The 16,300-nt window shown below is 38.5% G+C and overlaps 2 protein-coding genes and 1 long non-coding RNA gene across 3 annotated transcripts; 2 read left to right on the top strand and 1 right to left on the bottom strand.

Annotated features, from left to right (window-relative positions):
- Nucleotides 1-930: 930 nt before the first annotated feature.
- Nucleotides 931-1,191, bottom strand: LOC135945655 (uncharacterized). Its single transcript, XR_010575451.1, has 3 exons — nucleotides 1,127-1,191; nucleotides 1,047-1,074; nucleotides 931-997 (listed from the first exon to the last, which is right to left on the bottom strand). It is a non-coding gene; the product is annotated as an uncharacterized LOC135945655 (long non-coding RNA).
- A 4,186-nt stretch (nucleotides 1,192-5,377) lies between these two features.
- Nucleotides 5,378-11,488, top strand: LOC135943114 (uncharacterized). Its single transcript, XM_065489528.1, has 12 exons — nucleotides 5,378-5,719; nucleotides 6,173-6,265; nucleotides 8,150-8,419; nucleotides 8,474-8,551; nucleotides 8,610-8,646; nucleotides 8,698-8,765; nucleotides 8,813-8,915; nucleotides 8,976-9,272; nucleotides 9,328-9,392; nucleotides 9,990-10,107; nucleotides 10,160-10,222; nucleotides 11,205-11,488. Exons 1-12 carry the CDS (start codon nucleotides 5,378-5,380, stop codon nucleotides 11,486-11,488), a joined length of 1,818 nt encoding a protein of 605 aa, XP_065345600.1.
- A 2,493-nt stretch (nucleotides 11,489-13,981) lies between these two features.
- On the top strand, nucleotides 13,982-15,787 carry LOC135934256 (uncharacterized). The gene is made up of 6 exons (XM_065475858.1): nucleotides 13,982-14,270; nucleotides 14,321-14,395; nucleotides 14,450-14,492; nucleotides 14,544-14,617; nucleotides 14,678-14,774; nucleotides 15,183-15,787. The coding sequence occupies exons 2-6, from the start codon at nucleotides 14,366-14,368 to the stop codon at nucleotides 15,467-15,469; spliced, it is 531 nt and encodes a 176-aa protein (XP_065331930.1). The 5' UTR covers nucleotides 13,982-14,270; nucleotides 14,321-14,365; the 3' UTR covers nucleotides 15,470-15,787.
- Nucleotides 15,788-16,300: the final 513 nt, after the last annotated feature.

The following is a 16,300-nucleotide window of genomic DNA, read 5'->3' as shown; positions in this document are numbered from 1 at the left end:
GGAAGTCCAGTAATTGTAATTCGCTTTCCAGTTTGCTAGAAATGAAAATTTCGTAAGGGCAAATTACACCATAATGCATCAAACTTGTATTAAAGGCGAGAGAAAATGTTTTCAGGCCTTTTTGCTCGGCCAGGTTTTCAATGTTGAGCGTCTCCATTCCTAAAGCGCAGCAACGGAGGTAGTTGGACAGCCAAGACATCTGTCCAAAAATTATTTAAAAATATAGAATTTAAGGGTGAATTTTTAAAAATACCGGCTTGTTTCCCAGGAGATAAGTATAGTTGCCGATATTGATCCAAATTCCATAGGAAGTTTTATCTAAAGATAAGAAAATTCATAAAAAAGCCAGAGTGTATGATGTCTCTCTATCTACTTATTAAATTTCCAGCCGGGTCAAATAAGGAAACCTTTTAAAAAGGATAAATTGAGTCGTTTTCTTAAGTTCGAACATACATCTTTATCGCATAATTTTGGACAGTCGACGTTGAACTGGCAGATGAAGGGCAGCGCTTCGTCACATTTTCTCAGCGTCATCCCGCTCGCTGCGGCGGCGGAATTTACGACTGCCAGACAGCTTTCGTCGACGGAAGGAGCTTTGGTGGTCGGAAGGAAATATTTGGGCGCAGAAAGAAGCATTTCCGAGACATTGAACCCCGTTGAACACCACCCGAAACTCTCGTCACAGCTTGGATTTCCCTTCGAACCACTCGTCCAAAATGTCCCGGCTTGAATTTAAATCGAAAATTTAAAATTCAGGAAACAAAAATGAGTCGAAACCTTGCAAACTGCTGAGACAGGTCAGTTCCTCAACAGAAGGAACGGTCAGGAGGGACATGTCCATCGCTTTGCACCGCAGTCCTGCTTCATTTCTCGTCACCTTTGAGATTAAAAAAATGAAATAAAAATGGTCGCCCCTATCTAGAAATCTCTACTTTAGCTGTTGAAACGTAATATTGCCTGTTGCCACACTTTGCAGATTTTAGAATTGAGCCATCCGCTAAAATGCAAATTATATTTTTGTTTAAAATGATAGAGGTTTGATGTACTAGGAGATGGTTTTGATGTTGGAGTAGCCTATATAGAAAATTGAACACAATCAGAGATATTTAAATCAAATTTGCATTACCAATAAGAAGTCGTCAAAATCTTTACACGGCAATCGACATGGGATAGGCTAAATTTTTATTTTTCATTTTATTTTACTCAAATTAATTATAATAAAAGCGCCCAATTTACTGTGGTTGTTGTGATTGTTGTTGTCGTGATGGTTGAAGACGTTGGAGCAGGGTTTAATGCTAAAGTTGTTGTTCCAACTGGCGGCACACTTGGTAAAGTTATTGAAGCTGGCAAATTGTTAAGGGATGAGGGCAATAGAGTTGAAGTTATTCCTGATGGTAAATTCAAAGATAATTTTGTTGTGCTTGACGGGATTGGCGGTGTTGGTCCTGGCGTATTTGCTATTCCTCCTGAGGATGAAGACACGGACAAAGAATTTCCCGCAGATCCTGCCGTTAACGGGTCGGCATTGGCGCCACCAGTTGAGGATAAATCAGCTCCTGCCGCCGCTGTCGTTTCAGCACCGTCTGGAATGTTCCCTTGATTGGTGACGTCACTCATTAATGTTGTGACGTCAGTAGGCGCATTATTTGTCCCTTGAAAAGTGCTGCTGACTGCGTTTTCTTGAGGATTCCCGCTCGTATCTTGATAATCTTGAGCTGCTGTTTCCCATATTTTAATAAAATGTTATTAATTTTTCATTTCTACTCACTCGTTTCACTATTTTCTGCCGCATTTTCCTCGTTTGCGTCAGTAGAACTTCCTGTCGCAATGGCCGCTTTTTCCAGAATCGTGGTCGCCAGCACATCGTCATCATTCGCAGAGAGCGTAGATGGGGAATAATTAGAAATGTTTTTGGGTTTGGTCCCGTTTTTAGCTTTGCCCATGCATTTCTTGAAGCCGCAACACTTGATTATATTTTTCCTTCGAACATTCTTCCGCAGATATATTTTAATAGGACCTTAAACAGTATCATTTAATCTATTAAAACATATATGTATAACTAAATTAAACCAAATTAACATTTTTGGCCACTGCGTGTCAGTTTTAGGGTTTTAATTTTAATAATCAATTAAATTTACCAGAATTTCCGTTGATCCGCACTGCCTTAATGATCTTCTTCTTTTCCTAATTAATTTTACAGTGTTCAAATACACATATTATTGAGAAAAAAACGTCACTCACTTGTTTTGCTTGCGAGAGGCTGATCACAACAATCATAAGTGCCAAGAGGATGATTGCACGGATGGAAGCCATTGTTGCTAAAAAGAATTTTGTTGACTAGAGCCGCGTGTCCATATGTCTGCTTTAACAGAAGCAGAATAAAAGCGCAGGCGATTGATCACGCACGCGCAGTGTGTGCTCATATCGTATAGCTCTGTGAATTTTTCACGCTCTACCGGAGCCTGCATCCTGCAACGGTTGACGTATGCGCGGTTTCAGAGATAATTATTTTTCCAACAATTTCCACTGCCTAGTTCAGCAGCGAATATTGAACAGCGGAAAATTGTGGAATTCTTGCTGGTCGACCTAATTGAATATGAAAATTGCCTTTTGAAAGCTGCGAAACATTCAACTATTGAGTAACTCCAAACGTCAAGGAATTCATCTAAAGGAAATTTTTGACTGCACAATTTGACACTCGCCGAAAATGGCTAATGTAGACATGGCCAAATAAAAATCGATTTTTAATATTGATACTTTTTCTGACGATATTTATCGATTTTTATCGATGTTTTATTGTGGCTTAACATGGGTTATATAGGACGATATTTTAACATCGGTATTTTTTCAGACGATATATATCGATAGTCTAAAACATTTTTGGTGATGTCTAGGCTAATGAGGTTGAAGATATTTTTTTTTAAATTGTCAGATGTCCCGGCGTAGCTCAATTTACTTCAAATTGAGCTGGAACGATGCATGGGATGTTTTTTTTATTGAAGATAACACTTTTTAATTAAAATTAATGTATAATATAATTATTTAAAATAAATCCTGTTTTATTTTTTTAATGAACTTTTAAAGTTTTTTTTTCTCCCTTATGACGGTGAAAAATCAATTAGTTTTATTTGCTATATCTCACAGCCCTTATTAAAATAATTTTACATAGTTTAATACGCATGGAAGTTTTATAAAATCGATTGGAATGAGTGCCTGCTAGTTTCTGATTGAATTTTACGCTCTGCTGAGCGCTGGTTGCTGCGGCATTCGTTCGTTTTTCCATGTGCGTCAGCGGTGCTTCCTGTTTAATTTTCAGAAATTTCATAGGCATTATTTTCCTTGAATCGCAATTTGCGTGTCCTCATTTTTATAATAAAATTTTCCACTCTGCTCTTCGTCAGCAGAGAGGCAAAATTTTAATTTTTGAAATCTCATTTCTGTTTTGATTTGCTGGGAGCACACAACTATATTTTAATATTAAATACATTAAGATACAAAAATTATACGTCAGTCAAATTATTCAAGGGTATGATTTTAAGATTATATAATTTCTGTATAAAATTGATTTTTATTTAATTTGAAAAAATTATTTGCATTGCTGAGAGTTGTGGTTGTTGCTTTAATATTATTAATTTTTAAAATTTTTACCATTGCTCACAACTCGCCGAGCAGGATGTTGATTTGCGTCACTGAATCATGGCGATGGAACTGAAAATGTAAACCAGTCACTGCGCCTGTTGACAAGCCGAAAGCGATGAATATCTACTGCTGGAGTCTCTTTTTGACGTTGGTTTTATCGACCGAAGAAGCCAAACATCGATCAGTGAGTCTAATTTAAAGAAAAATTTATTATTTCACGCATGAGTAATTTCCTATAGCCTAACAAAATCGGCGTGGTTAAAATGAACCGCAATATCGGTTTAAATTCTGGTAATTTTTCGAAATTTTTATAATTTATTGAAAAAACTTAGGCTTCTATAGTTCCCATCAAAATTATCGTGCGAAAAGTGCAGCGGAGAAGAATCATCGTCAAATGTTGCGGTTTGAAAAGATGTATGCCGAAGAAAAACGCGACAAAAAGCAAAACATCTTCGTCTCCAATGAACAGCAAGGAAAGCCAAGTATTAATTTCCAAGATTTTTCTATACTTTCTTCAATTAAAACCGACAATTATAATAAAGGAGACGCCAACGATTCCAATAACCTCCTTGCTCTCTGACGCGGCCACTTTTCCAGAGACAGAGGTCACCACTTCCGAAGGGGAAACCACTGAAACCAGTGTCTACATGACAACCGAGCCAGTAACAGAGACAACCACCTCAACAGGGACAACGGATACGTCTTCAACCTCCGCCATATTAACTTCAGAAACTTCTCTAATAACTTCATCAACAGCAATAACTGTCTCAGTATTGGATCCTCCAACAAAAAATACCGTTGTTGTGACAGAGCTCACTTCAATAAAAAATACTGTCTCAATACTCGAACAATCAACGAGTTCAACAACCTCAGTAAGAACCTCGACCACAACAGGAGTAGCAACAACAACTTCAATCAGTACCACAACAACTACAACCACAACAACAACCAAGGTTGGTGCACAACTTGGACGGAAGATTAAATTAATTAATTTTTTGCAGCCCATTCCATGCAAATTGAACTGTACAGCTTATAACTCGTATCAAAAGGTTATAAAATTAAAAACCATCGGATTTAAATATTAAAAAAATATCCATTTCCAGAAAAATCCTACTCCAAAACCGGCTTCAAGTATGCAATTTTTTAATTTATTCTTAAAAGATCGTCTTTGACGAAGTTTTTGAGCACATCAATCGATTCTCCAGGTTCGAATTAGGTAAATTTGATATTTTTTCCCGACCAAGAAGTGCAGCGCGACGTGCGAACTTTTTTCCCGCCAAAACAATATGAATCTTTTTGTGAGAAGTGCGCTTGCGTGAGAGCTGGCTGGATCTGAAAAAGAAGTCATTCGTACAGGCGCTCTCTCTGCAAGTGCTCAAACCTGCTCTGACGCATGCGTACTTCTCGCATTCAAATTGTTTTGGCGGGAAAAAAGTTCGCACGTCGCGCTGCACTTTTTTAACGGAAAAAACATTAACTTTACCTAATTTGACCCTCAAGAATCGATTGGTGTGCTCAAAAACTTCGTCAAAGACGATGTTTAACCGAAAAATTAAAAATTTATTTTTATACAGCGGAAGGATTCATGCAAAACGGGAATAACTGCAGCAAAAATACCCTTTATTACGTATCAAACGTGACTGTGAGTGAATCTTGAATCATCTGCAAAAACAGTTAAATAAAAGAACAACTCAAGGCTACGAGAAACGAAGCCGCACTTCAGTGCAAGGCGATGAACATGACGCTTTTGTCCGTTCCCAGCCTCGAGGCACTAGACTGCCTGAGCTCTTTGAACGCTTCAAGCACCTACTGGACAAGCGGCTCCAGCGAAGACTTAAATTGCGATTTGGAAAAACAGTACGCGTGGTGCTCGACGGGCGAGAACGTTTCTTCCGAGTTAATTTCATCTCCGAAATTCTGGCTGCCGACCACGACCGCCCCTACCACCCAAGAACGCTGTCTCGCTTTCGTCAACTCCGGCGGGAGCGGGAGCAGTGGAATGGTGCACAAAAATTGCAATGATTCTCTGCAGTACATCTGTGTGTATACCGTTGACTGTCCGAATTTGTGCACCAAGAATGTGAGTTAAATTATAATCTAAGTCGGATTAAATATTGATCTTTATCCTGAAGGATTCCTTATTTGACGCCGCTGGAAACTTGATAAGTAATTTTTGTTCAATTTTGTTCCTGCAATCGATTCCTGAGGGTCGAATTTGCTGGGGTGAATATAATAATTTAGGTTATTTAGATCGAAAACAGGTTTGTAAGGCGCGAAGCAAATCTCACGTTTTGCTTTGCGCCGTTGCTCGCACGTCGCAGAACATTTTAAACTCGAAATAATTATTTCCCCCACCTATTTCAATTCTCAGGATTCGATTAGAACTCAAGAAAATTGAAATATTTAATGTTTTAGATAAAACTTCATACGGTGTTTGGATCAATACCGGTAATTACACGTATCTCTTGGGAAACAAACCGGTATAAACGAAAGAAAATGTCAAATCTTTAAAATTTATTAATTAATTTATCAGATGACATGGTTAAATAATTACAAACAATGCTGCGCTTTGGGAATGGAACCTCTGAACATTGAGAACGCAGCCGAGCAGTTTGGCCTGACCAACCTGACCATACCCGCACAGAAAATTATATTCCAAAAATATCCGGAATAATCTTGGGCTATTCGATTTTTATCCGAAAAGATTAATCCGAAAAATTAATCCAAGATTATTCCACGATTATTCCAGGTTAGCCACAGATTATTTAAAGTTCACCCTAAAAATTAATCATCAGGAATATCCCTAGAATATTCCTGGCAGTGAAAATTGTATTAACCATGCATAAATATTCCAGGAATATTCTTTTGGATCATTCCAGGGTTAACCCAAAAAATTAATCTTATTAAATGTTCCAGAAATATTCTTTTGGATCATTCAAGGGTTAACCTAAAAAGTTAATCTTATGAATATTCCAGAAATATTCTTTTGGATCATTCAAGGGTTAACCTAAAAAATTAACCAAATGAATATTCCAGGAATATTTCTTCAAGATGCCCACTAGAATAATTAACTACTTCCCCAGATTTTTCGAGCGGTTCTTAATTATTAAAAATTAAATACACGCATTCCACGTTTTTATAGATTTATCAAACTTGTACGCGCAAAAAATATTCTCGCAAATATTTATTTATAATTTTTGGATGTAGTATTTAATTAAAATATTACGACCAAACAATTTTTTGATTATTTAACTAAAATTTATGAAGCCCCAGAGTCAAAAGTTGAAACTTTGCTTAACTTATTTACTATCACTAAAGCCAAATAAATTTTCCTAGTTAAATATAACGACAAACGGGCAAATCTAAATACAGATCTGGTCATGACGAAGGACAAAAAAGGGTTAAAAGGACGATTTTATTCTGCGCGCGGTAGCGGCGGCTGCACAAGCATGCACGCGCTTGCATGGAATGCCTTCTGCCTGCCTGTGTTATGGAGCGGGGGAGGGGGCGACGGGCAGCAGGACAGACAGGCAAGAACAAGCAGGCGACTTCCACTTCCATAATTCCTGCTTCGCTCTCTTCCCTAGTCTAACGAAAGAGTCAAGCGCAAGCGAGTCGTCAACGGCCGTTCAAAGTTTAAGTTCAAAGTGTTTTAACGGTTTTAACGGACATCGGACATCGCTAGACGCCAAAAGTGATAGTGAAGGACAATCGGACAGCCGGCGGTTCGGACGGATTGCCTGGATCGGCTGGACAAGGACGCGTCGGACGCTTATTTGCCAACGGCTGCCGCGATCCTCAGTTTTGAGTTAGGCCTCAAGATAAACGATACCGGCGTGTTAGAAAATTTTGTACATGGAAAAATTTCAGTTTCCGCCGGACTTCATTGTCACATCTCGCCAGTTCTTATGAGAATCCAACATAAAAGTATTATGGGAGTCTTGCAGGAACTGGCGAGTTGTGTAGCCCGGCGGAAACTGTAATTTTTCCATAATTTTTCGTAATATGTATGTAATTGTTTGGATAAAAATAAATTATGCTATATTTTAAGTAATAAAGATTAAAGTTTTTGCTATTTAAATCGACAATCCTAAATAAAAGCAAAAAAATAAAAATAAAATAAATAATATTCCAGGGTTATTCTCTAGGAACAATCTAGGGTTAACTTAAAAAAATAATCCAGGGATAACTTATGTCACGCTTAAAGTTGTTCAAAGAATAATCGAAAGGTTAACCAAAATATTGTTCCAAGAATAACCCAGGGTTAATCCAAGAGGCAGAAAATAATTCTTCTCCAAGGATATTCCTGGGTTATTCCAGGAATATTTTTTCTGATTAACCAAAAAGGTTAACCTTGAACAAGAAAAAGCGTGACATTAGTTAACTTTGGGACATAAAAAAGTCATTCCTGGCGGTTAATCTTTGGTGAAGATGGTATAGCCCAGGGTTAACTTTGGAACATATTTTTCTGTGCGGGTATCTTTTAAAAGTTTTTACTCTCTTCCAGGAATTCTCTTTCTTAATCATTTCTTTAGATAATTGGAAGGCGAATTTCAACTACTGGACGTCTGGGACGCGAAAGGGTTCGCCATTGATACGTTGGTCGTGGTGCACGTCCGCTGGGCCCGCCCTCTTCGCCCAGGACCTGACCTGGGAGCGCGGACAACCCGACAACAAAGGCGGGAACGAGACCTGCACGCACTTCCGGTTTAATTTCAACACCAGCAAATCCATCTTGACGGATAGAAATTGTTCTAACCTCCTCATTTTTGCTTGCGAGGTGAATTTCAAGAAATAATAGGTTTCAATTTGAATCAGAAATTTAATTTTTCAGAGGGAAATAACTAAAATAACCACCACTCCACCGCCCCTGTGCATCGCGACCTGTCCCACGAGTAACTGCACTCGGGACGTAAAAAGATATTAATTTTAATTGCAGTCAAAATGAGAAAACATGGAATTCAATGTAGGCCTCGCTTTTTGACTCAACTGGAACTGAACTGAATGGTATAAAAGAGGTTTAAAATCAATATCAAATAATTTACCAAGTCTTCGAAGACTTTTTCTCGTATGGAAACTGGTACGACGGGTGCGGTCGCAGCATTTTGACCTACACAAAAACCCCGGTAAATTTAAATTAATTTTTAACTCTCTTCAATTCCCGTTATTCAAGTCAAACTGGTCCACTGCCCGAGACAATTGCTGCAAAATCGGTCTGACCCTGGCCTCGATGGAGACGGCAGGAAAATTAAGCTGCTTCTCAAAAATCGTCACAAGTGTTAAATTATTTAGTTTAATTTGCTGAATTTTTAAATAATACAATTTGTGGCTTCAAGAATTTTCTCCAGCGACCTTAGGCGATTTCTGGATTTCTGGAACGGATCTGGGATGCGATTCCAACTTCAGGTGGTGCTCTCTTGACCGCGGATTTGTGGACGCTGAGCTCAAGTGGAAGGCCGGACACCCTCAAACAGGTTTACATTGCGTTTATCTCGAAGTTAGGAACGCATCCGTGTTGTTGGTCACCGCGAATTGCACGGAGGAAAAAGACTTTTTGTGCGAGATGCGCAAGAAAAACACCATCCAAAGGGCCATGCAGACCGAATGCGCTGAGACTTGGGATATTACACCTGGTTCGAACTCTTTTAATTGCGTGGTTGTTGAAAATTAATTCATTTTCTCGTCTAGAGCAAATTGACATTCTCTTGCAAGCGAGCCAATTTCTTACGGCAAACATCTCCATTAATATGAAGGTTCGTTATTCTATAACTGTTAAAGAGTGTCTTTGACGAAGTTTTTGAGCCCACCAATCGATTCCTGAGGGTCGAATTAGGTAAAATGGATGTTTTTTCCGTTAAAAAAGTGCAGCGCGACGTGCGAACCTTTTTCCCGCCAAAACAATATGCACCTAAATGCAAGTAATGTGCACGCGTGAGAGCTAGTTTGAGCATTTGCAGAGAGACCCCCTGTACGAATTATGTCACGTCCATCCAGCTCTCACGCATGCGCACTTCTCGCATTCATTTTGTTTTGGCGGGAAAAAGTTCGCACGTCGCGCTGCACTTTTCGGTTGGAAAAATTGATCCACTTTACCTAATTCGACCCTCAAGAAACGATCGTAGTGCTCTAAAGCTTCGTCAAAAACGGTCTTTAACCTTTTTTTATTTGACCTTTATGCATAATCTTTTATTTACAGTGCTTTTTGAAATGCATTGGAGTTGAAGTCGGATTGGTAAAGTATTCAATCATTTCTAGGGCTGGGAATTTTTCAGTAACTTAATAAATTCAGTCTGATTTGCCCCGAAGCACTGTTTAAATTTTAATTCTCACTTTCATTTTTATAATTAAAGTTCGACTACAATGCATTGGTTAGCATTGCAATGCTCCGCCAGATAGAATTCGTATCTCAAGAGGATCCTGTAAAACTGCAGCAAGGATTTGTTGCTTACGACGAGTGCAAAGATATAAGTAACAATCATTTATACTTTTTAAAAATCAATCCTATGTATTTATTTTAAAGAATATGACGATGAGTGCGTGACTGCCCACGAGACATACAGATGTGGCCAGGAAAAGGCGCCAAGTATAGTCTCCGACATAATCAAATTAAACTTTGACAATGGAACATTCGTTAGATCCTATATTAAGATTTTTGGTTTTTCAGAAATTCTTTAAATAATTCCATACAGCTTTTGCCTCCGACGCCGTGTGTTCCGTTGCGCAACTTTTGTTGGATGTCAAATTCTACTCCGTGCGAATTAAATGTATCTATAAATTTATGTACAAATATGTATAATAATTTTTTCGATACAGCAAACGGCCAGAGATTTGCTGTACGATTCTCCACAATTATCTGGTAATTTTTCATTAATCTTGATTAAAGTCTTGCGTTTATATTTTTGAAAAGACAAATTTGGATTCCTGAAAACAATGTTGAACAGGACGTATTACGTCGGAAATGTCGATAAGGGTGGAAAGATTGTAAACACGTTTATTCTTTTATCATATTTGTCAAACTTCCAGCATTTCTATATTCTAGAATCCAATTGAAGTGTACAAAATATGTTGTGAGCGCGGGTTCAAATTGTACGAGCCTTCGAGCATTGCGCAGATGAAACTGACCAGTCAAATAACCGGTAAAAAAATCCATTTCTTCATTTAAAGAGCGTCTTTGACGACGTTTCTGAGCACACCAATCGCTTCCTGAGGGTTGAATTAGGTAAAGTGCAAGTTTTTTCCCTCGAAAAAGTGCAGCGAGACGTGCGAACCTTTTTTTCCCGCCAAAACAATATGAACGTATTTGCGAGAGGTGCGCTGGTTTTGAGCACTTTTGCAGAGAGACCACCTGTACGAATGACTTCTTGTTACATCCAGCCAGCTCTGATGCATGCGTATAGTTCTGGCATTCATATTGTTTTGGTGGGAAAAAAAAGTTTGCACGCAGCGCTGGACTTTTTTGTTTGGTCAAATTTCCAATTTACCTAATTCGACCCTCAGGAATCGATTTGTGGGCTCAGAAACTTCGTCAAAGACGGTCTCGAGGAATTAAAACGATTTGAAAACAGGATCAACGAGTTTAACCGTGCCGACCGGCGACACGGATTCGATCAACCAGACGCACGAGATGTGGTGTCGCAGCCGCCAAATTCTGCCCGACTCTTTCTTCAACACTGGGCCTTCCGCCTTCCGGTACCCTTGCGCTGAAATGATGCTGGGAGTGAACAAAAACAACTTCCTGCTGCAAAGATATAAATACTCCAGCACAATGCTCTTCAACCGATTCATCTACCCCCAAAACTACACCCCTGTATCCGGATACTTTTATATTTTTTTGTGTGAAGAACCATAGTTTTGTGGGAATGATTTATCTTTACCTCTTTCAATTATTTGAGAGTGTTAATTTGTGCAAGGAAATTTATTCACATTGAAAATACATAAGTTGGAATTTTTCTTGTTATGCACAAAACACAAGACAAGATATTAACAGTTTGAAAAATTGTATGAAATTTTCTAAACGTTTATTGTTTTGTGAAATCTGCAGCTTTATAGGGACAAAATTTTCTGGCGTTTCAAAAAAAATCTCGGTGTGGGTAGGCGAAAAGATATCCTCGATTGGACAATAACCACAAGAAAATCGTTTTTTTGTGAAATAGAGTTTACTTAGTAAGCGGCTTTTTATCTTTTTATGCGAGAGTCTATTGGACAAAAAATAGAGAGACTTGTTGGTTTCATGTTTGTTTGGTTTTGTGCTGAATAATTTCTTCTTGACAAGTTGTATTGGAAATTAGAAATAAATAAATCGTTTGGTATAAAAAGAGAACTTATAATGTGTTTCATTTGGTCCAAACTGTGCTGTGAAAAATATTGATAGCAAAATTTGGGCTCTGATTGGTCAAATCACACCAAACTCGACAATTTTGGGCATTTTTTCTCAATCTGACCCTCAGGGCCATGTCAGGGTATGAACCTGAGGGTCGGAATCAACCTTCGGTGGTTCAATTTTGATTCCGACAGTGCGTTGAAGTAAACAGGACACTGAGAAATCGACTTTTTTTAAAATATCGATTTCTCTGAAAATTTTGCAAAATGTGTTCTTGACGTTTGTCTTTCAACCTTTTCAGCGTAAGGAACGTTGTTCAGGGTGAAAAACTAGGTTGTTTAATGAAAGTTTCAGAATGATATCTCAACTAACGCCCCTGATCTAAATTTTATGAACAGATATGAGACTGAAAAGCAGTCGACATTATTCATGCAGTCATGCAGGTTGCATAGAGCAAAAATTCTGCAGACGTTTTTCGCATGCCTAGCGAGCGTATGTGAATTTTTTCCGCTGTTTATGAACAGGAAAATGAGATCAGTGAAGCGATTCGAGCTAGTCATCAATTCCATCAATTCAGCAGCAGATGCGAGAGCTCAACTCGATTTTTCAGTTCAGTTTTCAAACTGAATTTCGACGAGAATGCAGTGCTCTCTCTGCTTATACTGGAGCAGTGTTTTAGTAATTATTTTTACCACCGTTGCACACGCACAAAAACAAGTACGTAATTATTTTTTTACTTGTCTTTGAATCGTGTGAAACAATTGAATGACGTGAAGCCCCAAGTGAAGATCATTGTGAAAAAAGGAAATTCTGGTCCAATCGCAATTCACGTGTCAAAGACGTTGCGGAGGAAATATATCATCAAGTGTTGTAGTGGATTTAAGTGCCTGCCGACGCCGACGGTGGATGCGACGACGACGACGATAATTAAAGGGACACCGCTAAAAAGCCAGGCAAGCAAGCAATTTTCATATACAGTCCCAGCAAGAAATTGGATATCCTCTGGTATATCCCATGGATATCTGGAGGATGTCAGTGGGCGGATATCCTCGGATATCCACTTTCTTGCTGGGTGTTTTCTATTCACTTTTATATATAATCGACTATGTATCACACCCAAGTATATTGAAAATTAATTTATCAAATGTTGTAATAACGCGCACTTTCGAGCTATACTTTTCCAAGGATATGAACATCAGCAGCACGCCAGCAACCACTACGTCAGAGAAAAATGCGGCCAGCATGGCGGCAGGAAGCGGCGGAGCAACTGATGCGCCAATTTCCATCGGCACTTCATCGGTTGTTGCACAATCAAACTCTGAACCGAGTAAAATAATTTGAATTTTATTCATCTTGCGAATAAATACGGTCCTCTATAAAATAAATTATTAAATTTCATTAAAAAATATTTGAAATTGAATTATTAATAAAACTATGGTGTCCTCTTCGTTCGCGACTTGGATTGCTTTAAAACAAAGCATTCTCGATTAAAATAAAGATCAAAATTGACCAGTTGTATAAACCCTTAGTGTTCAAAGCCGCCAACGGATGGCGCCACCGTAGACTTTCGATTTTAAGGCACTTCCGCTGCGATTTCAGACTCAATCTAGCTACCGCGCATTCTTAATTTTATATGCTTTCTTTTGAAGTGCTGAAAACCAAAATCAGAGTCCATCCATTCGCCACAGAAACGTTCGAAAAGATTTGAAATTTCAAAAAATAGCTTTTTCACGATTCTACTGCGATTGGCTAAACCGATTTTGGTTTTCAGCGCGTCAAAAGAAAGAAAATTAAGTGAAGAATGCACAGTAGAAGGTTTGAGTCTGAAATCCCAGCATAAATGACTTAAAACTAAATTTATTACGAATGTATACGGTGGCGCCATCTATTGGCGGCTTCGAACATTAAGAGCTTATGCAACTGATGAATTTTCTGTAAAGCTTTTAACTATATTATTAATTTACCCTCTCACCTTTAAATTAATTCCTTTTACATTCAAGATTTTAAAAGCACTTCAACTGCTGCTGATCAAATAATTAATACGAATGAAGCCGAAACATCCCCTTCGCCGGTTGAACTGACCTTTTCCTCCCCACTTGATGATGTCATCAGTGACACGACGGCGGAATCTGAAACCTCTTCGCTCACGACAGTCACGACCTTCATCCCTTCATTGTCAACTGACTCAACAGTTACTTCAACGCCTACACTTTTGACAGAGCAGATCAATTCAGAAACTACCACATTAACAACTTCAACTACAACTACGACGAATCCACCAGCAACCACAAAATTTGGCAATGGATCAAGCGTTAGAACATCTAAGATTTTCAACAATTCTTTAAATATTTTAATGTGTAGCTTTTGCCTCCGACGACGTGTGCTCCGTTGCGCCACTTCTGTTGGATGTCGAATTCTACTCGATGTGAAATAAATGTATAGATTTTATATAAAATAATTTTTGTGTGCAGGAATAATTTTTTTATACAGCAAACGGTCAAAGATTTGCTGTACGATTCTCCACAATTGTCTGGTAATTTTTCATGAATCTTAATTAAAGTCTCGCGTTTACATTTTTGAAAAGACAAATTTGGATACCTGAAAACAATGCAGAACAGGACTTACTACGTCGGAAATGTCGATCAAGGTGGAAGGATTGTAAACACGTTTATTAAATTTATCATATTTGTTAAGATTCCGGCATTTCTATTGTTCTAGAACCCCGTTAATGTGTACAAAATATGTTGTGAACGCGGGTTCAAAATGTACGAGCCTTCGAGCATTGCGCAGATGAAACTGACCAGTCAAATAACCGGTAAAAAAATTCAATTTCTTTTCATTTCAAGACCGTGTTTTACGAAGTTTCTGAGCTCACCAATCGATTCCTGAGGGTCGAATTAGGTAAAGTGGATGTTTTTTCCGTTAAAAAAGAGCAGCGCGACGTAAGAACTTTTTTCCCGCCAAAACAAAATGAATGCGAGAAGTGCGCATGCGTGAGAGCTGGTTTGAGCACCGCCTGTACGAATGACTTCTTTGTCAGATCCAGCCAGCTCTCACGCATGCGCACTTCTTGCATTCATATTATTTTGGCGGGAAAAAAGTTCTTACGTCGCGCTGCACTTTTTTAACGGCAAAAACATCAATTCTAACTAATTCGACCCTCAGGAATCGATTGGTGGGCTCAGAAACTCCGTCAAACACGGTCTCTATGATTTGAAAATAGGGAAAAGTACTTTAACTGTGCCGACCGGCGACACGGAGTCGATCAACCAGACGCACGAAATGTGGTGTCGCAGCCGCCAAATTCTGCCCGACTCTTTCTTCAACACTGGGCCGTCCGCCTTCCGGTACCCTTGCGTCGATGAAATGTTGATGGGAGTGAACAAAAACAACTTCCTGCTGCAAAGATATAAATACTCCAGCCCTATTCTCTACAACCGATTCCTCTACCCCAAAAATTACACACCTGTTACCAATTACTTTCTTATCTTTTTGTGTGAAGAACCATAAGGTTGAGGCAAAAATTGTATTTTTACCTCTTCAAATTGTTTGAACATGTTGATTTGTGCAAGGGTTTTCCTCACAACAAAATAGAGTTTGAAAAATTGTACCATCGCGCGGTGGAGCAGAATGGCGCGATAAAATGTCACCTGAAAATGCGCGAAAGAAAGCAAGTTTTGCTCAATATTGTGACCTAATTTGTACTAATTGCGTCTTTTCGATCGTAAAAACAAACTCTTGACACTCGTACGGCTTTTTGTTTCCCACATTCAGACGCCATCTTGCTTCTGCTTATAGTGCGAACTAATTTTATCGCAAATCTATGGCCCCCGCTGAACTGTATAAATTTTTTTAAACCTGAATTATTTTGTGAAGTGGTTGATAGTGATGGTAAAAAATAAAAATACATAATTTAAGCAGCATGATATAGTGATTATTTATAGTTTTGTTTAAATCCTTACGACGCTAATTAAAGAAACGTCGGTAACAAGCCATGCAAGCACACCTTAATTTATCTTTATTCACTTTATTCACCAATTCGATTCCAAAATTAATGCAATACCATTGTTGTAGACGTAGATAAGGGGATGGATCACGGCAAGCATTTTTAAAAAATATCTGTCGATACTGGGCGATACTTCGATATCGCGTCGTGTTAAAGGATATGGAAACATCAATATATCGCCCAGTATCAACCGATATTTTTAAATTCCGTGCCGTAGTCCGCCCCAAGGCCCTGATTGTGTTTGTTTACCCTTTTAAAAATTTTGGCCTTAATTTTTTTTGTAATCGGGCAATAATGCTTTTTAAAAAATTGCTTTCAACAAAAAATCAACTATC

The sequence above is a fragment of the Cloeon dipterum genome, chromosome 1 (assembly GCF_949628265.1).
Source record: "Cloeon dipterum chromosome 1, ieCloDipt1.1, whole genome shotgun sequence".
Lineage (NCBI taxonomy): Eukaryota > Metazoa > Arthropoda > Insecta > Ephemeroptera > Baetidae > Cloeon > Cloeon dipterum.
Note: the sequence above shows the minus strand (reverse complement) of the source record. Positions and strands in the feature narration are given on the sequence as shown.